The sequence below is a fragment of the Pecten maximus genome, chromosome 9, assembly GCF_902652985.1.
Source record: "Pecten maximus chromosome 9, xPecMax1.1, whole genome shotgun sequence".
NCBI classification, from domain to species: domain Eukaryota; kingdom Metazoa; phylum Mollusca; class Bivalvia; order Pectinida; family Pectinidae; genus Pecten; species Pecten maximus.
Genome location: NC_047023.1, coordinates 12,460,867 through 12,484,618, shown reverse-complemented (window position 1 = coordinate 12,484,618; position 23,752 = coordinate 12,460,867). Strand labels below are relative to the sequence as shown.

Below are 23,752 nucleotides of genomic sequence, written 5' to 3'. Positions count from 1 at the left end.
TTCTTATTTCTTATTTAATTGCAGTTCACTATGAGTGAGCCATTAACCTTCCAGGACAGAATCGCTAAACTCTGTCATGAGAAGTTTGACACAGTTGTAGCAGACATACCTGATAACCTTGCTGGTCGTAAGGTTATAGCGGGAGTCGTCATGGAATCAAAAGCTAATCAGAAATTTGACGTTATCAGTTTAGCATCTGGTAGAGTCCCTTAATGGTTTGGAACTATATAAAAACATCATATGTAAACGAAATGAGATGTAGAAGTAATATGTGTTTTGTGAACACTAGGCGAAATTCTAGAGATGAAGGAGTAATTATGTTTTGTAAGCACTACGCAAAATTCTAGGGAAGTGGAAATAATATAATTTTTATGAACGATACGCGAAATTCTACCTGTTTTGCTATAATGTTTTTCAAACTAAATATTTACATTGTTAGAGACATTTGTATCTCTCGCTCATTTGTAGGACGACCTATTAAGTTGTTAAACAATAAGATCAGATATATTATAAAAGGAAGCAACAATAAAATTTGGCTTCAAGGAAATATATTAGTGTTAGTAATTAGTAAATCCATGCTGGTCCAAAGATATAATGTAAAATCAGATGTCTATGACTGTCTTAATATGATGAACACATGTAGACAGTTATATGATAACAGTACTTTCACATTGAAGGAAACCGCTTTATCAAAGGCAATATGTTGACAACAAACGGACAAGTGCTGGTAGACTCGCATGCTGAGATCCTAGCAAATCGGGGAATGCGAAGGTTTGTGTTGGTGCATGCGTGAATAACCTCACCGAAATATATTAGTATGATAACCTAGATGGTATTTCACAATGACATGCTTCATTTGGTAGCACTGGTGTAACAAACACATATTTCTTATTGTAATATAAATATTGTACAATTTCTTTTAATCATAAAACGTTTGCGATAACAAAATTCCCAAATCGCCAATTAACGGTTTATGTAAATTTACAGGTTTATTTACTGCCAACTAAAAAAACTTTGGAAGGGAGAAGAGACTAGTGTATTCCAGAAATGTGAGAAAGGGAAGGCCGCGGTAATCCCGGATGTCAAGTTTCATCGGTACATATCCACCGCGCCGTGTGGTGATGGAGCAATATTCACACATAGGTACACTTGTAGCTACGGACAGTTACCGTACCAATGAGTTTTACTGATTGAGTACATTGTACAGGGGTTGATACTAACTTAAACGCCTTGGCAGACCACTGGGCTGCTAGATTTTGAAATAATGCAGTACGGGACATCAGCGGTGAAGCCCCTCTTGGGGGGATATGGGGACACGTCCTTCCCGTCCCTAACCCCATTACTGACGAAAAAAATGAATTCTACATGGAGTTTCCTACATTTTTGTTCATTCTGAATTAGATATTACACCAGAGGGTTTCAGAAATAGAATTCTGAAAAATACAATTTTAAAGGTAAATAAAGAAATCTTGAAAAAGCTAGACATCTTACATTTTGATGAAAATGTTGGCAACCCACAGGGCTGCTGATCTGGACATTTTGGCTGCTCGACGTGATTCCTGGCAGCTCAGGATTGCCTGGTTACTGTTAGTGTCGATCCCTGTAACGGATGTGTCGAATTAACACGTTTCCCTTCGAACAAAAAGCCGTTGAATTTTCAGTAAGGCATATGTAATCGTAACTTTAAGGTGTTACAAAGTCACAAAACGCACAAAATGATTGGACCATATTATCTATGCAACGCCATCTATTTTACGAAAAGCAATTTCAGATAAAGATGCCGTTTCTTGACTAGATCTTGGATACATTTTATGTATAGCAAAATTCGAATGATTTATAATTTTGATTACTGAAATTTGTATCATAGACGAGTTCATTGGTCGATGAAGTATAATGAAATTTGTTTTGTATTGTTTTAAACTTTCCTACGCACTAAATATTGCTTTTGTGTCCAAGTTACCTTTTATTTTATTCGAATTCATATATCGTTTTCACATGTAACATTCAGCACTGGAACTTCCTCAGCCTTACACGACGGACATCATCATCATCATCCAATATTTGACGATACCAAACAGGGACTTCTCAGAACCAAGGTTGAGCAAGGTAACTTCAGATATATATGATATAGGATCAAGGTAGCAGTTCCGTTCAGTAAAATATACTCGATACATCGAGGAGCAAACAAACGTGGTGGATATTGATAAATCAATACATGTCCCCCACGGGCCCCCGCTAAAAAATAGTAACATTAACCTTGACCCAAAATTCCTTAAACTCGAAGTCGATCTGTAGCTACTTCTTCTTAATTTGCATATCAACTTTCACCAACATAACTTTGAGCATGGCTGAGAAAATTGTGAAAAATTGAGTGGACGGACAGATGGGCAGGGAGGAAACCTATAGTAACCCCGGTTTCACTAGTAGGGGACAAATAAGGGGATACGATTATACAATGAGGAAACAAATTATTTATAGAAGTATATGTGATGTTAATTAACATTGGTGTAAATACTCAAACTTATACATTTTATTCAATGTAGAGAACAGATGTTCTAGTCATGTTGATCAGGTTGCAAATCTGTTTAATAGGTGAGGGTCAGATCCCATTCAAAGGCGTGGACGGGGTCGTCAGTTACCAGGGCCTGGATGTAGTGAGGCCAGGGGAACGGTTACGCGTCATGTCATGTAGTGACAAGATCTGTAAGTGGAACCTCCTGGGAATGCAGGGTGCTCTCCTGGCCAATCTCATGGAACCTGTATACTATACCTCCATCACGCTAGGTACGGAGCTTACAGTCATTGTATAATAACCGCGGGACTGTTTGAAGGACAGCACATTATCTATTTTGACAAGTTCTTTTTCGATAAATGCGTCATTCGAGAGGGGACACGCATTTTTCTTTTACGGAGCTCTTTTTTATCTTGTCAATTCTATTCTGTCTTCTGATCAGGGATAACTAAAAGCTAAGAAACCAAAATTGGTCTGCCATCCCGGTCCAACCCATCGTCTACTCTTTTCTCTTTTTTGTGCTCCACTTTTGGTGCCCATTTACACGTCAGACTTCATGTGATCGTCTATTGTGAGGATGTGACACTCTACACAAACTCATCGAAACCAACAAAGTTCTCATGACTTCATTTTCAGTTCACTTTACCTTCGTTCTGCTATTCACATAATGGCTCGCAGCAATCATTTATCTTGTTTGATTGAAATGAAAGCATTCATAATTAGATATCAAAGAAATATTTGACTTCAACATAGTTCGAAACTTTCTAGACTTATCTTCAAACACAGACAGTTCCATTACAAATTGAATAGAATAATGCCGTTGTTTCAAATTAATTGACTAGGATTACATTTTATAGGAACCCTCTACAGCCATGGACACATGGCTCGGGCAATGTGTTGTAGACTGGAAAAGTCCAGTAAAATTGAATCTTTACCACACGGTCATAAGGTAAACCATCCCTTACTTGGTGCTGTATCTCGGAAGGATGACCCCAAGCGAAGCGTCGAGAAATCGACGGCACATAGCATTAACTGGAATAGTGCGGACGATTGCCCTGAAATGACGGATGGAACAACAGGTCTACTACACAACAGTGGATTTATCAGAACGGATAGGTAAGCATCCGCGAGATATATGATTAATAGGTAATTAAAGAAGTATATTGAGTTAATCAATTAAAGTATTTCATTTAAACAATGATATACATATTGTAAATATCACCATTTTTTCGACGGACTCGTTAAGATTCATTGTTTTATATGCCTATATATACGTTACACTGGTTTTCAGAACTAAGTCAAGACTGTGTAAGGAAGAGTTGCTGAAATCCTTCAAGGAAAACTGTGCAAATGCAGGCTTATTGAACCTTGTCAAGGATGATTATCTAAAAACTAAACAAACATCTACAACATACCAAACCTGCAAGATTATCCTGTATGCAATCCTCAATAGTCAGGGGTATGGCACTTGGCTGGGGTTGCCTAGAGAATGCCAGGAATTCGGTACTTCGACCACACCCGCTGTAGGTAGACCACAGAGCTACTCCCAAGTGGTCCTAAAGAAACACTAAGACAGCGCAATAAATACTTCAGCCATATAAATGATTAAATCAGCATATGACTCCTAAAGGGTTTGTTCATATGATGTTCCACATCCCTAACAAGATTGCATCTACACAGGATTGTGGTTTAAAAGTTCTGCAAGAAATGCGTGCCATTTGTGTAATGCCAAATGGCCCCATGAAAACTGCTTTGTCATTCTACAACTGCATATACATGTAAGATACAATCGGATATCATACATTCTCCTGGACGTAAACCGTCCGATAGAGCTTTTGTCAGTTTCACATACATGTATATCCTCGCTCTCAACCTATATGAATTTTTCAACGACCATTCACATATGCATTTCCTCAATGGTAATGAGTAAAAATTTTAAGAAATTAATTCCTCCATTCAGAAAATGTGCGACCATTTTGTCAATTGATATGTATATATTTCGCGCTGTTGACAACAGGCATGAACGTCAAAAGACCTTTGAGTGTTCGCGCGATAGAAGGCACGACTGTTTTGGAATGAGGCACGGAAATTGCAGGTGATTTAATGATTTGTCTGGTTATATGTAAGAAAGGTGTTTTTCAGAGAAAACGTCAGGATGTTGGTGAAATAATCGACAAAACCAGTACGTTGCGAACAGCCAATAATTGTTTGTTGTTACCACCTGGGATGGGTTCATTGGAAGCACTACGGACTTTCACCAAGACGACTGCAGGTCAATTTCACGATCTGACAGCACATCATCGATATGTGTACATTGTAAAAAGCATTGTAAAAAGCTTTGTTTCCGATAAATGCGTCAGTTGTAAGGGGTCACAGTTTGTTCCTCTAAGGAGCATTTTTTAGAAAATCTGTTAATTTTATTTCACATTGCATTTGGGGTCAATGCAAATCGTAAGATTTTATTCTGTCTTCTTAGCAGAGATAGTTAAGAGACAAAAATTGGTCTGCCATCACGGTTCAACCCATCATCTACTCTTTCTTTTCTGTGCTCCTCTATTGGTACCGCTTTGCACGTCAGACCTCATGTGGTCGGCTATTGTGAAGATGTGCAACTCTAAACATTAAACACATCGAAAACCAACAAAGTTCTCACGACTTCGGTACAGTTCACTGTGTCTTTTTTTATTTTTATTTCTGCCAGAAGCAAACTCGGAAAGTCACGGTAAATCAATAATTAGTTGAAGACTAGCAAGCACTCCTGACTTTCACAAAGACGACTGGAGGTCAATCTCTCAATCGGAGTCGAATGATTGTTGCTACCTTTCCGACATGAGTTTTCTTCTGTGACTCTGGATCCACTACAAATTTCTTACAAGCTTACGATGATATATATAGCCCAGAAGGATGAAAGGGTTAATACACATTCTACGTTGACCGGGACACGAGGTGGATAATTGATTTAAAAAACTGATATACTGTTTTTGTTTTTGTTTTTTGTTTGTATTTCAAACGTGTCCTCATTTGATTAACATAAACATGTATGATTTTGTCGAGTTCTCAGTACTCTTGGCAAGGGGCCAAGTGGTTAAGGTGTCCCGACACTTTATCACTAGCCCCCAACCTCTGAGTTGCGAGTTAATCACGAAATCCACGTGGGGCAGTTCCCTGGTACTGATTGTAGGCCGGTGGTTTTTCTCCGGCTTTCATACACCTCCAAAACCTGGCACGTCCTTAAATGACCCTGGCTGTTAATGGGACGTTAACCAAAATAAACCAAACCAAAGTACTCTTGGCAAGGATGGTGTTCATAGTACAGTAAGATGGCATATCTTCTAAAGCCAAGAACTAACTGCAACACTCGTCATATAAACGAAGACAAAGGAAATCTGATGCTGTTTTTTTTTTTATTTAATATCAGTATGTGAATATAACTTTCTTATGGTAATTGTCTACAAATTCGCCAATATTTTCTTTACAAAATTACCTGTACAAGTTGTCATGAACAAAAAAAAATGTAACGATAAAATACTGTAACTCGCTCATGATCTTCACTGAATATCTATACGTGACAATTCTTCCATCAAAATATATGAAATACAAGACAACGTATCGAGTAAGAAAGATATGTCCCAACATTTCCATGATTCCTCAGAAATAAATAACAAGCTAAGCTAGTAGCTAAATACGAATAATCATAATTCGCAAAACAATCTCGTATCCATTTTGATGAAACAATCTGAACTATAACATACCCGATAAAGCTGGAGGGTAGAAATATCCTATAGAATGTTACCATTGTAAAATATGTGCAGTATATATTAAAATAAAGAAACTCTTGTACTCTACGTGTATTAGCAACTTTTCTTCAATTTTTTTTTATTATTTTATCACAAAAATAATCTAAAATTAAAACACGTTATACCGAATCAACGAGATCTTCGCGTCCATCCCCCACCATTGCATGACCTACCTTCATTTTTTCTTTGTAGTTTTAAACAAGTTATAGGAACCTGCACCTTAAAACTTCACCATTAATGCAAAATCTGTTTACCTTCCCTTATGATGTTTCTGGCTATGTTTAGTTCAAATCCGTTCAGTACTTTGCGACAAGAAGTGATTTATAGGACATCTTATTTCCCTTAGTGGGTCCCGCCCCTCTGGCGCCAGGGGGTCGGAGTTCCCATTTCTTTCAAATCTGTTTTCCCTTCCCTTTATGTTTCTCACCAAATTTGTGTCCATTTTCTATTCAGTGCTTTGTAACAATTAGCGATTTAAAGGACTTGCCCCCATTTCCCCTATTGGACACCGCCCTTCTGGCCCAAGGGGGGTCAGTGTCCCCAATTATGCAAAATTTGTTTCTGTTCTTTTATGATATTTCTAATAATGTTTGGTTCAAATCCGTTCAGTACTTTGTGACTTAAGTGATTTTTAGGGCAAACTCTCTTTCCCCTATTGGGTTCCGCCCCAGTTATGCAAAACCTGCTCCTTCTTCGCCTAAGGATGTTTCCCTTACACTAATGATGTTTCTCATCAAAGGTAGGGTCCAGCGCCTATGGAGATTTAACATTAGCGCAGACCCCCACTTCAATTTATTTTTTTAGTTTTTTCACCATATGCAGATACATCAAAAAGAACTATACATGTAATTGCATAAATGATAAGTTATTATATAATGAATTAACCGATATTCATGGTAGGACCGCCTTGCATAATAACAGGTTGAATGAGGGGATACCCTTACAAAATGGTAAATAATTTTCACAGGCTAATGCAGATTTGAAAATCAATTATAACATTTTACAGTTTATAGATTTACTATATACTAAATATTCACAAAATTTTAAATAATTTCAACATTGTCAACTTGAATTAGTATAGTAGTAATCAGTCTATATTTCATACTCCTTAAAAAACTTTCCTTTATATATACTTCCTACAGAATCTATTTGAGGACATTTTAAAACTGGTAAATTACATGCATATTTGTGAGATAGTATCGCTGCATATAACTCAAAATCATATATAAGATAATGCACTTTGTTTTGTTAAAAAAAAATAAAAATATATCAGTATTTCAAAAAAAAAAAAAACAAAAAAAAAACAATGATAATCAAAATATATTCATGATTATGAGAAATTATGCATTGGAATTGTTTGACATTCTGCTAAAAATTGTAATTTCCTGGTTTCCAAATAGACTGTATAATTCAAGTTGACAATGTTGGATACATTTTAATTTTTGTGAAATCGTTGCATGTTTGTTTCTAATTCAATGTATCACGACGCTTACTTCATCAATGCCAATATGACATATTTGGCATCAAAACAACAAAATAATCCTTCCAAAATCATCCAAAGTATCATGCTATCAGATATGACCTCAGCATGTACAAAGTTCGTGTATTTTGCTGAATACAATATTTTCAAGATTTAAAAAAACAAATAAAACAAAACCTGAGTTTTCCTAATTAAGACTAAAAAATATGCACATTTTGATCCATTTATATGAAATTAAAATGAAGTGAGTAGGGGTTGAAATAGAACAGAGTTGATTTAGACAGTATAGCTTGCCTATTGGTGACATATTTCTTGAACACTAAACCATTAATCAAAGATGTATACTCATCAGAATCTGCAGTCTAATGAAATAATTTAGACAGTATAGCTTGCCTATTGGTGACATATTTCTTGAACACTAAACCATTAATCAAAGATGTATACTCATCAGAATCTGCAGTCTAATGAAATAACAAGTGCAATCAATGATCGTGAAACTCACTGGCAGAAGCCATTGCAAAACATCTCTATGCCACATAGCCCAAGTTTCCTCTGGCCCCGACACCATGACTGGTCAGGGCCAGAGGAAACTCGCGCTATATGCCACATCAATGCATTTTATAAAGTCGCAAACAGCAGATATCTATGTGGAGTTGAATCAAGTCCAAAAGTAATCCTAACTTTAGATTTGATGTCCAACCATAAAATATAAAAGTCAAAATTTCCAAATCTCCATTGTCATTTTACCACACCTAGACCTATATTGATTACATACATGAGAGGAGTGTGGGGTATATACTTTTGGACTTAAAAGCCTTTAAAAAACTTAAAATTTTCAAAAATTCCAAAACATAATAAAATTTGAAAAAAATCAAAATATCTATATATCTATTTATGTATGTTGGAAGATTGTGGGTGTATACTGATGAACTTAATACTGTATAAGCTTTTCAAAAACCACTCGCTCTGGGGCAACAGCATTAGCTTACTGGTCACACTCACTCTGGGGCAACAGCATTAGTTTATAATTACTGGTCACACATAACTGGTAAGCTAAAAACATGTTGAAAACACATCAAAACTCCTCCTAAGAAAGAAAAACAACATTTCACAATGCTAAATGAATCACAAATCCCAAAACTCCCCTCATATCCAATATCAGCATCCAAGTTTACATAATACTAAACAATTTTTTATCAATATATGTAACAGTCAGAGAGCATTTAAATACCAAGTGGAAATGAAACGTTCACCTGGTAAATGCTGACACTAGGTTGATTATTTTAAAAGCTTACTTATTCTTTGAATGGGCGAGCTGAAAAGAATGTTGAACAACAAAAAATAAACAGCTATCTGACTTATATTAGATTTAATCATCCTTATTAAATGTTGCTGTAAAAATTCTCTGATATACAGCGAGACAAAAGATACTTAATATAATCAATGAACTTTGAGCTCTAATACTTGCAGTTAAACACTAAAACATAGGTGTTTTTTTTAATTTATATACAACCCAATTAAGATGTATTTACAATTTATAATTGTATAATGTACAATACTTTTATCTACAATTATTGCACATGTATCTGTGCAAATAAAATTTGGTACAATAGCAAATGTACAAATTGATATTTGTGAACTAAAAGACAATACACAATACCGAATGTCATTCTTTAGTAATAACAAGAGGCCAAATGGGCTTGTATCACTCTGCTACCAATGCAATTTGAAAACAGATTTATGTCATTTACAGATGTTGCTGCTAAGATCAATATACCTTTTCCTTCCAATATGAGGAAAATGTATTCATTTTGGTAATATTGTATAGCCCTTCAACCCAGCAGTTTGACACATTCGTTTAAACAAGAGACCTCAAAAGGATCTTGGTATTCATCTTAAAGTTTGAATTACTTTTATCGAATCAATGTAATACTGATCTTTTTCTCTCTTTTTCCCATCTTTTCTCTTGATATAAAATTTAAGAAAGGTCAGTGTAGAACTTTCTGAGAAATAGAGAAACTTTCACTATCAAATTCCAGTGGTCCATCAAGAACTTTTTGAAAATAGCAATGCCAATTTTAACAATTTTTAACAGTCAAATTGATAATAGCCACCATCTTATTGTCTATAAGCCTCAAAAAAAAGAAAGTCTAAAAAGAGATCTGAATCAGACATTTAATGTCATAATTCAAATGGACGTCTGTTTCCCATTTTTTCTGATCAGTCTTGAAATGCAATATGCACAACAAGACAACAAGAGACTAGGGGGGAGAGGGGGAGAGGGGTGTATATATGAAATTTGAGAATGATCAATGAGTGGATGACACACATATAACGGAGAGATCACAGACCACAGATAAAGGCCAATTTAAAAAGCATACAATTTGTGTTATCGTTGATGGCCACTTCATCGACCATTACATTCATGATTCCTCATAATAAATCATGCAAATCAACCTTGCCATTTCTCCAAACACTTAACCTTTAGTTTTTCAACAAATGTTTCACCGAATGAACAAACACTGTCAAACCACAAAGCCTTATTATTTTAAGGGTGAAACTGCTGTAGCTTGACAACTTTTGCTGGTCTTCGGCTCGGTACATTGACTCCCATTTCCTTCAACTGAATGTTCCTTTTTTCTTCATGGTTGATCCAATCTTCCCTGGAGATATGTTTGGCGCTTTCTATCAGCGACCGATGAACTCTCTCCTTTTCTCCTTTGGAAAGAATGACTCCTTTAGCAAATTTCTCTGTTGCTTTTCCACGCATGTATCCCTTGGCTTTAATGAGCCCTTGAATAATAGCCTGGTCAGAAAAAAAGGATATTGACATTTTTAATACACTCGTTATTTTCACAAGAAAATGACCTATTATAGAGAAAAACTGGCTGGGAAATACATTGGAAAGTTGTGGCAAAACGTCCAAGATCCAATGCCCTTCCCTGAGATCCCCTACCCCTTCCCCAAGATCCCCACCCCTTGCCCAAGATCCCCTCCCTTCCCCTGAGATCGCCATCCCCTTCCCCAAGATTGCCATCCCTTCCCTGAGATCCCTATCCCTGAGATCCCCACCCCTTCCCCAAGATCCCCTACCCCTTCCCTGAGATCCCCATCCCCTTCCCCTGAGATTCCCATCCCTTCCCCAAGATCCCCACCCCTTCCCTAAGATCCCCACCCCTTCCCCAAGATCCCCTACCCCTTCCCTGAGATCCCCAACCCTTCCTCTCAGAACCCCACCCCTTCCCCAAGATCCCCATCCCTTCCCCGAGATCTGCACCCCTTCCCCAAGATCCCCACCCCTTCCCCAAGATCCCCATCCCCTTCCTCTGAGAACCCCATCCCTTCCCTGAGATCCCCATCCCTGAGATCCCCACCCCTTCCCCAAGATCCCCTACCCCTTCCCTGAGATCCCCATCCCCTTCCCCTGAGATTCCCATCCCTTCCCCAAGATCCCCACCCCTTCCCTAAGATCCCCACCCCTTCCCCAAGATCCCCTACCCCTTCCCTGAGATCCCCAACCCTTCCTCTCAGAACCCCACCCCTTCCCCAAGATCCCCAACCCTTCCTCTCAGAACCCCACCCCTTCCCCAAGATCCCCATCCCTTCCCTGAGATCTGCACCCCTTCCCCAAGATCCCCACCCCTTCCCCAAGATCCCCATCCCCTTCCTCTGAGAACCCCACCCCTTCCTCTGAGATCCCCACCCCTTCCCCAAACCCCACCCCTTCCCCAAGATCCCCATCCCTTCCCTGAGATCCCCATCCCCTTCCCTGAGATCCCAATCCCCTTCCCTGAGAACCCACCCCTTCCCCAAGATCCCCATCCCATGAAATTGTTACTTTCAGTATCCATACATTTCCTACAGAGATATATAATTCTATGAAAATCGTTACCTCCGGTATCCATACATCCATAACATAGTCATAGTTAGGTAACTCATCAGGCGTCTGGCCTTGGACTTCTTGGTGCCACTTAATTAAGGTGGTGATGATATCGTCTTGCTTGAAACGAAAATAAACAAATCTTGAAAGTCACATTTTTTTAAATGTCATATTTTGACATATTGATTGAAGAAAAACAATGGGAGAATGAAGACCTATCCTTAAGAGAATTTTTTTTTAAAAAGTGGGGCTAAATTTGTTTTTAAAAGAGGGCTGAATAAAGTACCTAAGTGTAGCTTAAATTTTATTTATGAGGATCAAATCTTCTTTCTAAGTGAGGTGAATTTTCAGGAAATAGCATATATAACAAACCTGTTCTTCATCAGCAATCGGTCCAAAACCAGCATGTCTGATAGAAGCCTTCTCTTTTGTTCTAGAGCTGTGATACTTGGTGTGTCGTTCACTCCTTTTCTTTCCGTGGTATATCTGTTCTAGGTAATTCTATAGAATAGTGAAAATTTACAAAATCTTGAAATTTTTGGAAAACTAATGAATTTCTTTTTGCCCTGGATTTGACGCGACAGGTGGCGTTACTGGTCAAGATGAAGTATGTGATTGGTTAATGTAGCCATAAATGCAAAATGCAGATACAGTATGCAGTTAAAAAACGAAACAAAGTTCAGATTGAATGCAAGCTAAATAAGTGGATGTATCGTTCCAAGTGATATATTATAATAACAAGAGGCCCAGGGGCCTTAACGGTCATCTGACTCTAAATTAAAACCCTTATATTATTGTAGTATGCATTCTCTGTAGCAAGTATATATAGTGGCACTGTTGGCCATGGTGGCCATCTTGGAGTTCTGACCGACCCAATAAATAATAACACTTGATCTGGACCATCTAAGGATAATTTCTGGTAAGTAAGAGCTGAATCCCACCGGTGGAATTTGAAAAGAAGTTTGAAAAAGGTGTTGTTCATGAAAACCATGATTGCGCAATCATGTTACAAAATGGCCGTCATTGCTGCCATGTCAAAGTTTTTACGAGGGCGAAAAAAACAACAACACTTTGTTGGCCCTCCTTCCTTAACATCCTCACCAATTTCCAGCTCAATGGCACCAGTGGAACTGGAGAAGAAGTTTAAAATGTGTTTTTTAAGATTGCGGATATGGCGGCCATCTTGGATTTCAGACCAATCTAAAAAATAACAACACTTGGTCGGGATCATCTCAGGAACATTTCAGGCAAGTTTCAGCCCAACAGCACTGGTGGAACCTGAGAAGAAGTTTAAAATGTGTTTTTGAAGATGGTGGTTATGGTGGCCATCTTGGATTTCGGACCAACCCGAAAAATAACAACACTTGGTCGGGATCATATCAGGATCATTTCAGGCAAGTTTCAGCTCAATAGCACTGGTGGAACTTGAGAAGAAGTTTAAAATGTGTTTTTCAAGATGGCGGCTATGGCGGCCATCTTGGATTTCGGACCGACCCGAAAAATAACAACACTTGGTCGGGATCATCTCAGGATCATTTCAGGCAAGTTTCAGCCCAACAGCACTGGTGGAACTTGAGAAGAAGTTTAAAATGTGTTTTTCAAGATGGCGGCTATGGCGGCCATCTTGGATTTCAGACCGACCCGAAAAATAACAACACTTGGTCAGGATCATCTCAGGATCATTTCTGGCAAGTTTCAGCCCAACAGCACTGGTGGAACTTGAGAAGTTTAAAATGCGTTTTTCAAGATGGCGGCTATGGCGGCCATCTTGGATTTCGGACCGACCCAAAAAATAACAACACTTGGTCGCGATTATATCAGGATCATTTCAGGCAAGTTTCAGCTCAATAGCACTGGTTGAACTTGAGAAGAAGTTTAAAATGTGTTTTTCAAGATGGCGGCTATAGCGGCCATCTTGGATTTCAGACCGACCCGAAAAATAACAACACTTGGTCGGGATCATCTCAGGATCATTTCAGGCAAGTTTCAGCCCAACAGCACTGTTGGAACTTGAGAAGAAGTTTAAAATGTGTTTTTGAAGATGGCGGCTATGGCGGCCATCTTGGATTTCGGACCGACCCGAAAAATAACAACACTTGGTCAGGATCATCTCAGGATCATTTCAGGCAAGTTTCAGCTCAATAGCACTGGTTGAACTTGAGAAGAAGTTTAAAATGTGTTTTTCAAGATGGCGGCTATGGTGGCCATCTTGGAATTCGGACCGACCCAAAAAATAACAACACTTGGTCGAGATCATCTCGGGATCATTTCTGGCAAGTTTCAGCCCAACAGCACTGGTGGAACTTGAGAAGAAGTTTAAAATGTGTTTTCAAAATGGCGGCTATGACGGCCATCTTGGATTTCAGACTGACCCGAAAAATAACAACACTTGGTCAGGACCATCTCAGGATCATTTCCGGCAAGTTTCAGCTTAATCCCACTGGTGGAACTTGAGAAGAAGATTGAAATGTGAAAAGTTTACGCACGGCGCACGGCGCACGACGACGGACGAAGCATGATGACTATAGGTCATCCTGACCCTTCAGGTCAGATGACCTGATAATAAGATTATATTCATGATTCAAATACAGTCTTATTATCACCAAAAATGATTCAAACTGATATCATTTTGTTATCCATGCTGAAACGCATTAGTTCGTTAATTTATTTCACCAGCAGTTTTAACCACCAGCATTAAAACTACCGTTTTCTCTTTTTAAAAGATATTTCTTGATTATTATTAATATATTTTATTTCTATGTCAGTCTGATTTGTTACCAGTGTAGCTATAAATATTGATACTTACTTTCATTTCTTCTGATTTTATATATGCTATCAGATTCTCATTCCTTCTTTTCATTTTCTCATACCTGAAAATTACATAATGTATATAAAGTAGATTTGTAATTCTCAACATACATGTACCAGCTAGAGGGTACAGTATAAATTAATAAACTCAGATATTAATTAAACAATTTTTTAAAAATTGAATTATTTATTAATATTACTTGCAACATGTGATAAAGTTTAGCCAACTAATCTGATCAATTAGAGACTTACACAAGAAATTGTTATTTTAGATACACTCTATAATACTGTATATCAGTTATTTTTGCAAGGTGCAATCTGTTTATGAAAATCAAAAAAAAAATTTCATGATTTTTTTTTTTTACAACTTCAATATTTCATATTTCAGAAGACATTAAAAAGTTCACTTGTAATTCACACCGGAATCAATTGATTATGAGGTCTGGTTAATTTACAACCTGATGATCACACACTTGCACAGTCAATAACTGCTATCAACCTCAAAGTTGTCAGGGACATGTCTGATTTCAGATTTTCATAAATCCTAAGCGAGCTGCTCTATAACTGGGCATACCTACTGCTACTGCTGTTAAATAGGCTATTGTTTGATAGCCGGAAGAGATTTTACTTTGAAATACATGTACAAACTTTAAGGAAGAAAGTCCTACAGACAACCAGCAGTGTCAAATTTAAAGGTATTTCTAATTATTTTCCACTATTTTGATAGGTTTGCCAAATTTTCAAAAGAAAGTTGCAAAAATTAAAAAAATAAATAGACTACATGTGGTATTGTAGAATGCAAACAGATCTAAACTTGTTAGCAAACTAAGGATTGGTCAGTTTTTGTATATATAACAAAACCATTTTCTAATTATTATATATAGTGATTTATATAGTATAATGCTGCTATATTGCTGCATTGTGATTACCAAAACTGCTCATACATCCTTTCATATTAGGAAAATTTCAGTATAATGAAGACGACAGAATTCGTAGAGAAATCTACATGTTTCGTATTTTGCATCTGATGGAACTTACCGTTCCTGTTCTTTAGGGTTAGTGAGATCATCTAGAGGCTGTAGATCTCCCCTTGCTGAGGAACATTCACTCATGCTGTCAGACAGAGCAGGTCCATAGTCCTCAAAGTCGGGGATCTTTCCATCTTCAGAATCTGTTTGGCATAAAAAAGAACTTTACAACTAGGCAAAGTGAGTAAGACTGAATTTTGGTTACCATATCAATATTTCTGGAAAGTATATTTAGTCTACAGTAAAAGAATCGCCTATGATGAGATGAGAGCACAAATGAATTGTCTAGTTAACCTCAATTTTAATCCGGTTCTGATGACAGCTCGCCTGAGTCATAACTTGTTAACAACTCTCTGCATTTAAATTCTGAACTAAGGAAGAACAGCCGTATTTAACCCGAGTTTTCTAATGAAACCTTTTGTATACTATCAAATCCACAGTAGATTTCAACAGTTTCTAGCTTGAGGGACTTTGCATCCAACCCCCAAAGCATTAAACTGGAAAAGGTTGAAGGGTTCATGCGATACCAAATTCACAATGCTTTTATTTCAAAGCTGGTAGGTATGACCTGCAACTTTCGACACCATTAACTTCACTGATGCTATATAGCTACAAGACCATGAATACCCTTACCAGATTCACACATATCTGGGTGACCAGGAATACCTGTACCAGATTCACACATATCTGGATGACCATGAATACCCTTACCACATTCAAACATATCTAGGTGACCATGAATACCCTTACCAGATACACATATCTGTGTGACCATGAATACCCTTACCAGATTCACACATCTAGGTGACCATGAATACCCTTACCAGATTCACACATATCTGGGTGACCAGGAATACCCTTACCAGATTCACACATATCTAGGTGACCATGAATACCTGTACCAGATTCACACATATCTATATATAGCTAGGTGACCATATCTTGGTGACCAGGAATACCCTTACCAGATTCATACAAATATGGGAGACATTAAGGAATACCCTTACCAAATTCCCACATATCTGGGTGACCATGAATACCCTTACCAGATTCACACATATCTAGGTGACCATAAATACCCTTACCAGATACACATATCTAGGTGACCATGAATACCCTTACCAGATTCACACATATCTAGGTGACCATGAATACCCTTACCAGATTCACACATATCTGGGTGACCATGAATACCTGTACCAGATTCACACATATCTAGGTGACCATGAATACCCTTACCAGATTCACACATATCTAGGTGACCATGAATACCTGTACCAGATTCACACATATCTGGGTGACCAGGAATACCCTTACCAGATTCACACATATCTGGGTGACCATGATACCCTTATCAGATTCACACATATCTGGGTGACCATGAATACCCTTACCAGATACACATATCTGTGTGACCAGGAATACCCTTACCAGATTCACACATATCTGGGTGACCATGAATACCCTTACCAGATTCAAACATATCTGGGTGACCAGGAATACCCTTACCAGATTCACACATATCTGGGTGACCATGATACCCTTATCAGATTCACACATATCTGGGTGACCATGAATACCCTTACCAGATTCACACATATCTGTGTGACCAGGAATACCCTTACCAGATTCACACATATCTGGGTGACCAGGAATACCCTTACCAGATTCAAACACATCTGGGTGACCATGAATACCCTTACCAGATTCAAACATATCTGGGTGACCATGAATACCCTTACCAGATTCAAACATATCTGGGTGACCAGGAATACCCTTACCAGATTCACACATATTTAGGTGACCAGGAATACCCTTCTTCCAGCGTCCTAATACTCTTTTATCCAGGTAGTCTTCTGCAACCTCACATGCCATGGAAAACTGTTTACTGTTCTCTTCCTGAAGATTGTCTAGGATCTGAAATGATTTAATTAAATGTGGACATATTTAACTGAAAGTAAAAAGCTGGCTGAAAGAAAAACGTAGTTTATAATAGGCATATAAATTAATAATTTTCTCGAACAACTACGGTATGTTCCATGTTTTTTGTGGCGATATTGCTATCACTTTTGTTTTATCATAGATTATCACTTAATGAAGAGGAATAATCATTTTATGCAATTGTTTTGCTATCTTCATTTTCTAATCTAATAATTTACCTTTTTCTTCTCATGTTCATTGAAAGGGAGAGCAGTTTTTCTTTTGTATCGCATTGTTATCCTAGAAAAGAAAAAAATCAATATAATAGCAAAACTAAAATATACAGGAGACATGGTGGTCTAGGGAAGGATGTAAAGGGCCACCACTTCAAGACCAATATCACAACAAGAGGTCCAGTCAATATGGGCCATAACAGTCATCTGCTTTCCATTATTACTGCTTTCAACTTAACTAAAAATATAAAATATGTAATAGACAGAAATACATAATCTGTCGATTATAGTTAGGGTGTTATTCTGTATTAGTTGATTTGTTGCTGTTTTATACACAAATAAATTCTGCCACTAGATGGGGTAGGAGTTAACTTACATAGGGTCACAATTGCCAATGCCTAAACTATAATTCTAAATAAACTACGGAGTAAATCAAACTTTACCTCATCCTCAAGACTAACAAACTGGGGAGAGCAGTATAGCTCTGAATTTCACAATTTTTATAAACCCCATTAATCAACTCCTAGTTATCTAAGCATATTAGAACTGCCTTCTTTAGACAATGTGGAGCAAATGGAAATATATAAATATGGGTTACAATAAATATGCCTGTTTTCCAATAGGTGATAACCCAAAATATTGTATCACATAATTCTGATAAAGCACCGTTAGACCTTTCCATTTCTGAACAGTAATTATACATATCCCTTGTACCACTGTTGTCATGGATATAGGTAAAGGTTTGGTTTGGTTTGGTTTATTTTTTTTAACGTCCTATTAACAGCTAAGGTCATTTAAGGACGGCCTCCCGTGCGTGCGACATGCATGTGTGTGGTGAGTGCATATGTGTGTTTTGGGAGGCTGCAGTATGTTTGTGTGAAGTCTCCTTGTGGTAGGCCGGAACTTTTGCCGATTTATAGTGCTACCTCACTGGAACATACTGCCGAAGACACCCAGCAGGACACCCCACCCGGTCACATTATACTGACAACGGGCGAACCAGTCGTCCCACTCCTTATATGCTGAGCGCTTAGCTGAAGTAGCAACTACCATTTTCAAAGACTGTGGTATGTCTCGGCCAGGAGACAGAACCCAAAGCCTTCCTCACAGGGGCGAACGCTCAACTAAAGGCCAAAAGTGAGGCATTGTCAAGGGAGACATTAAGAAGAAGAAAGTTTGCAAGAAGGAGAAAAGATAAGATCCCAAATTCAGTCGCCTCTTACTATCATGCAATGGGGGCAGCAGGTACAATTCTTACGCCCTACCTGCAGGGTACATAGGTAAAGGGTCATAGCAACAGGCCCTGATAACGAGAACTAGACAACAAGTCAATACTCACTTTTCAACAGGTGTATTTTCCATTGGCTTTATAAAGATCACTGAAATTCTCAAGACCTGTTGTCTTTTCCAGTAGATTTTCTTTACCTGATGAAATAAATATGAAAATGTGCATGGTTTCTTTTGTTAGAATTTTATATTTAGTGTAATCCTGATTAGCCCTGCAAGCATGTACCAACTTACAGTGGTACACATGACGAATGTGTGCAGTCAGGAATGTTTTTCAAGATGAAATTATTTCATTCTACATTAAAAAGACCACATTGGATCATTGAATTAGGTGGATTATCTGGCTGCAGTGATTTATTAAGTGTTCATATAGTGTAAGGTAAGCTGATACAGAATTAACAATAGGAAGCTGGGATAGAATATAGGCCATTCTTTATATCCACTATCCCAGCCTCTTATTGTTTTTATTCAATATTCCTCCTGTTTGGTTTTTTATTCAGTTCAAGCACCAATTGGGCAGGCACACACTTTACATTTCAAATTATAAAAGAGCATTTTGAATTGCAATATCTGTTATTAAAACAAGTCGAAATAGAAAATGAACAAAGATGTCAACACAACACTTTCAAAACTTACATAAGCAGGCCAGAATGGGTACCTTTTCCATCTGATCAATATAATATCCTTTTCGGAAAAAGGTGGACCTAAATGAAGAAGAAAAAATGAAAACAAAATAATTTATAAATTACAGTCCACCACTAGATGTGAAATTATATGCAAAGCATGCACTGATGATGAATTAAGATAAAAATACACATATTGTAGGTCAGAGTGACCTACTTTTGATACATGATACACTGCCTCACTAAGGTTAACCCATATCCCAAGTATTAAGTTCTACTGACAAAAATTGCAATTTTTAGTCTTATTTTCCAATCAATAATTATGTCAATTAGTTAAGTCAAGATTCTCATAGGCTGCTTTCCATCATTCTATACCTCCTACGATCGGGGATAGTCCATCAGGAAGTTCGATATCACTGTCTGATGAATCACACATGTCTTTCTGTAAATTAGGATCAAAGGAGAGTCTGAAATTGAAACAAAAACAAAGGATTATTTTTAGTATGTATCTACAAAAACAAATACAAGATTTAATTGTTAAAAAATTCTCCTACAACCATTATTCTGAAATTGCGGCAATTCCTGGATCAGTAACGGTGTGGCTTCTTTGAATGATTTCCACTTTAAACATACAAAATTTGTTATCAAAATAATTGTATATGAAAAGATAATTACAGCAAATTATTCAAATGATGCTACATTACTGGTAAATAGAGCTGTGTATCACAAGGTGGATAGCGATACGATCTGTATCGCTATACAGGGGTCACGATATGATATACGTATCATGATATATGAGAAGCTCATGACCCACCAGATATCTGGTATTCAATCGTACAGTAGTCATGTCTTGTATGTGGTATTTCTGGAATATTTGTCTACATTCATTACCAAAAATATTTTTCCCACAAAGCATTCTCGAATTTAGATAATTTGGATTTGAAATAACTTTAAACAGGCAGCTACATGTACATAAGCTGCTAAAACTGCATTCTAAGTCATGTTGTTTACTACAAAGCATAAGCTTAAATTCGTCAAGGGAAATAACTACAAATTTTGAAGTATCATGATGCAAATCAAGGATAGACAATTTATTGATGCACCACTCTGCGATCCAGTACATTGATGCATCGGTTAATCGCTACCTCACTACTGGTAAATATTTAACAATACAACATAATCAACACATGAGAGTCTACAATATCAGATTTACCTGTTACTGACAGACCCACTGCGGTCCGCTGGTGTCGGTGTGGGTAAGTCAAAGGAACAGCTGTCAAGCAGATGTGACATTGGTGACAAAGGAAAAGTTGGAGACGAGCTATAATCACTGGTGTAAAATGGCAAAGACTCTCTCAAAGGAGTTGTGCTGCCCCCACATCTCTCTATTGAAGATTCATCAAGGCATTTTAATTTCACACTTTTCTGAATGGATTTTTTAATTGTTAATTTTGTCTGTCCTGTTTTCAAACTTTTAGAAGATGGTTCGGTGTTAACTTCAGGCGACACATCTGGAGAACTGTCAGATTCAAAGTTAGGTAATACATTTATTTTTCTACTTGGAGTTGCACCAGGAAAACGTTTCTGTGTTTTGTTTGAAATGTTCTGTCTTCTTTTGCTCTCATCTCTATCAGCATCCTTCCTCTTATTGGTGCACTTTCTGTTTTGCTCTCTGGGAAGTAAAGAAATGCCACATTCTTTCTCAGCCAACTCCACAGCAGCCCTGAAGGCTTCTGAGTAGGATTTTTTAGACAATCCTGAAAAACATATTACAAAAATTGTTATCCAGGTGTAAAACAAGCAAATAGAAAATATTACCACAGCAACATTTCTTTCTTGCTTAGGATTTTCTTTCATTTGGTGATTTAGAAGTGATTTACAACATTTGTAGTTTTTTTAATAAATCACGAGATCTATGCAAATCTACAAATATATAATTATTCAACAGTATTTCCGGTGAACATTATCTTCCAAAATTTGCATGTCACTCTAGAATAATTCCAGAAAGACTTCAGATTTTGGGTTATTTCTTCTTTTATTACAACGCAAATACTGCGAAAACAAATGCTACAATGTAAGGAGATATATGAAGAATTGTTCCCAGATTCAAAACTACCTTTATTGGTCAACAGCTTTCCATCTGGGCAATCCAGTCTCTGTATTGACTTCAAATCTGTGATATCATCACTACAAAAAAAGACCAGTAAATCATCATGAAAACATATAAAGTCAACTTTCATTATCTTTAACTCTGATAACGTCAATTCACGAAGTACAAATTCAATTATGACAGTAAAACTTAGTAAATTTTTAAGATATTTCGAATACCTAGGATATTTCACACCTTCTTTATGACTCCAATGATTTTGAGATAAATTAATGATGTTCAAGTTTTATAAAGATTTGCAGTCATAATTCCAAAGAAAGACTTGAAGAAACTAATATTGTTTCTATTAAAATACCATTGTAACAGGATATGGCTGGAAAAATCCTGAGACCTGTAGATTGATTAAATACCTCTTATCATGGTAAACTGTTCAGTTGATGTTTGTAAATTCTCAACCCACCCCAATTGCGTAAGCTGCTAATTATATGTCTTATATCAAGTATCTGTGAACTGACATTCAATGCAATTTAAAACTTACAAGGATATTTCATTCAAAAACTTCACATGAGCCAAAGTTCTCTTTTTCTTTGCACTGACAGGACTGTGATAAACAACACATTCCTCTTCTGGGATAACCTAAAATGAATATTATTATTAATGTAAATTGTAGATACATGTACACTAATAATGTAGGAAAGACAATTTGTATATGATGTAGAACTGTCAAGCATATATCCAATTAATGAATTATTAATCAGACATGAAGAAAACTGACCATGAGAACGCATCAAGTTATCGAAACGTCATTTACACTGGGCTTAATCTTTCCGATAAGTGAACTCTTCGACATTTAACAATTTCAAAATTCAAACATGAAGGGTAAAATGAATCTAGATCGTTTCGCGCTACTTCATCCTAGGTTGTTTTGCCCTAAACACAAATTTTAGGGTAAGTCATTGTTTAGTATTTTCTTTTCATTTCAGATACTTTATAAGTCATGATCACATATTATTGAACTTTCATCACAATCAATTTAATGTTTTGTTTTCTTGATAATGTAGTGATAAGGGGAGGGGGGATTGTAATTCCTTTGGAACTTGCTCGGCACACGAGCTGGAGGGTACGCTCCTTCTATATAATCTTGGTGACGGAGAGCTCTTTTATCCTGAACTCCAACTACCAGCAGATGTGCAACGCGAGTATATACCTACATCATTGTATTATTTGTGTTTTGGGATACAGGATCCCCTGGAGCTGTCATAAATCTTCTAGAGAAGGCTGGTGACACAACACACCAGTTTTCTCTGCAATATTAGACCTATAATGTGTCCGTTCTCGGCTTCAGTGTAATAACTTGTTTAATAATTTGTACAAGAACGACCCGTCACCAGGTCAATCGGGGCGAATTAAGCATAACAGTATATATATATATGTCCTTACAAAAACATGTCACAAAGTTAAACAGCGTAATTATAAAATATAAGTGTGGGTTGGTGTCAAAAGCATACTCTCATGGATCAAATGACTGATTGTCATAGACATATACTATATGGCGGAAACCTAATGTAGGCCTAGTAGGTATTTTTGTTTGTGACCAGAAACATTTTTGTTTACATTTATATATATATATAAATATGAAGTTAGCTCTATGAGAACTTACAAATGTTTACAGTTATTGAGAAAGAATTACCTGAGCTGGCCACCATGGGCAGCTGCGAATCTTCACCCAAACATAATCGCCTGGTTTATATGGACATTCCTCCATTCTGTAAACATATAAAATTGTTCTTGTTTGAATATGACAGCAGGTATACACTATATTATACCTCTACTCAGTACTACGTACTGAATCGAGTACAAATCATTAGGGTATACCGAAAGTACAGATTAAAATCACAAACAAATATTGCAATCAAACTGCAAAAATCGCTATACACAGCTGCACATACATATAAATATCTAAATCCATACACTTACGCTAAAGTCCGAATATATGGAATTCCATGTCCCTTAGAAGAAACACATTACATTTCACTCTAGCGACTGTACAGACGCTTACTACGAACTAACTGGAACG

The 23,752-nt window shown here is 37.1% G+C and overlaps 2 protein-coding genes across 2 annotated transcripts; one reads left to right on the top strand and one right to left on the bottom strand.

Moving 5' to 3' along the window:
* Positions 1–7,558, top strand: LOC117334377 (double-stranded RNA-specific adenosine deaminase-like). The gene is made up of 7 exons (XM_033893967.1): positions 1–199; positions 678–771; positions 988–1,143; positions 2,009–2,106; positions 2,593–2,784; positions 3,370–3,628; positions 3,804–7,558. Exons 1-7 carry the CDS (start codon positions 31–33, stop codon positions 4,081–4,083), a joined length of 1,248 nt encoding a protein of 415 aa, XP_033749858.1. The 5' UTR covers positions 1–30; the 3' UTR covers positions 4,084–7,558.
* On the bottom strand, positions 5,898–23,752 carry LOC117334376 (PWWP domain-containing DNA repair factor 3B-like). Its single transcript, XM_033893966.1, has 15 exons — positions 23,653–23,752; positions 23,366–23,441; positions 22,214–22,311; positions 21,685–21,755; positions 20,782–21,325; positions 19,944–20,035; positions 19,582–19,649; positions 18,998–19,083; positions 17,665–17,725; positions 17,287–17,422; positions 15,516–15,648; positions 14,476–14,539; positions 12,042–12,170; positions 11,682–11,789; positions 5,898–10,595 (listed from the first exon to the last, which is right to left on the bottom strand). Exons 2-15 carry the CDS (start codon positions 23,438–23,440, stop codon positions 10,338–10,340), a joined length of 1,923 nt encoding a protein of 640 aa, XP_033749857.1. The 5' UTR covers position 23,441; positions 23,653–23,752; the 3' UTR covers positions 5,898–10,337.

What these genes read in the sequence shown, in the direction of transcription:
- LOC117334377 (XM_033893967.1), top strand. Translation starts at nt 31, where the DNA reads ATGAGTGAGCCATTAACCTTCCAGGACAGAATCGCTAAACTCTGTCAT. An exon ending in CAGAACCAAGGTTGAGCAAG is followed by an intron (nt 2,107 to 2,592) that starts GTAACTTCAGAT and finishes TCTGTTTAATAG; the next exon opens with GTGAGGGTCAGATCCCATTC. An exon ending in GGATTTATCAGAACGGATAG is followed by an intron (nt 3,629 to 3,803) that starts GTAAGCATCCGC and finishes ACTGGTTTTCAG; the next exon opens with AACTAAGTCAAGACTGTGTA.
- LOC117334376 (XM_033893966.1), bottom strand. Translation starts at nt 23,440, where the DNA reads ATGGAGGAATGTCCATATAAACCAGGCGATTATGTTTGGGTGAAGATT. An exon ending in GCCCATGGTGGCCAGCTCAG is followed by an intron (nt 22,312 to 23,365) that starts GTAATTCTTTCT and finishes TATTCATTTTAG; the next exon opens with GTTATCCCAGAAGAGGAATG. An exon ending in TAAAATCAGAAGAAATGAAA is followed by an intron (nt 12,171 to 14,475) that starts GTAAGTATCAAT and finishes ACTATTCTATAG; the next exon opens with AATTACCTAGAACAGATATA.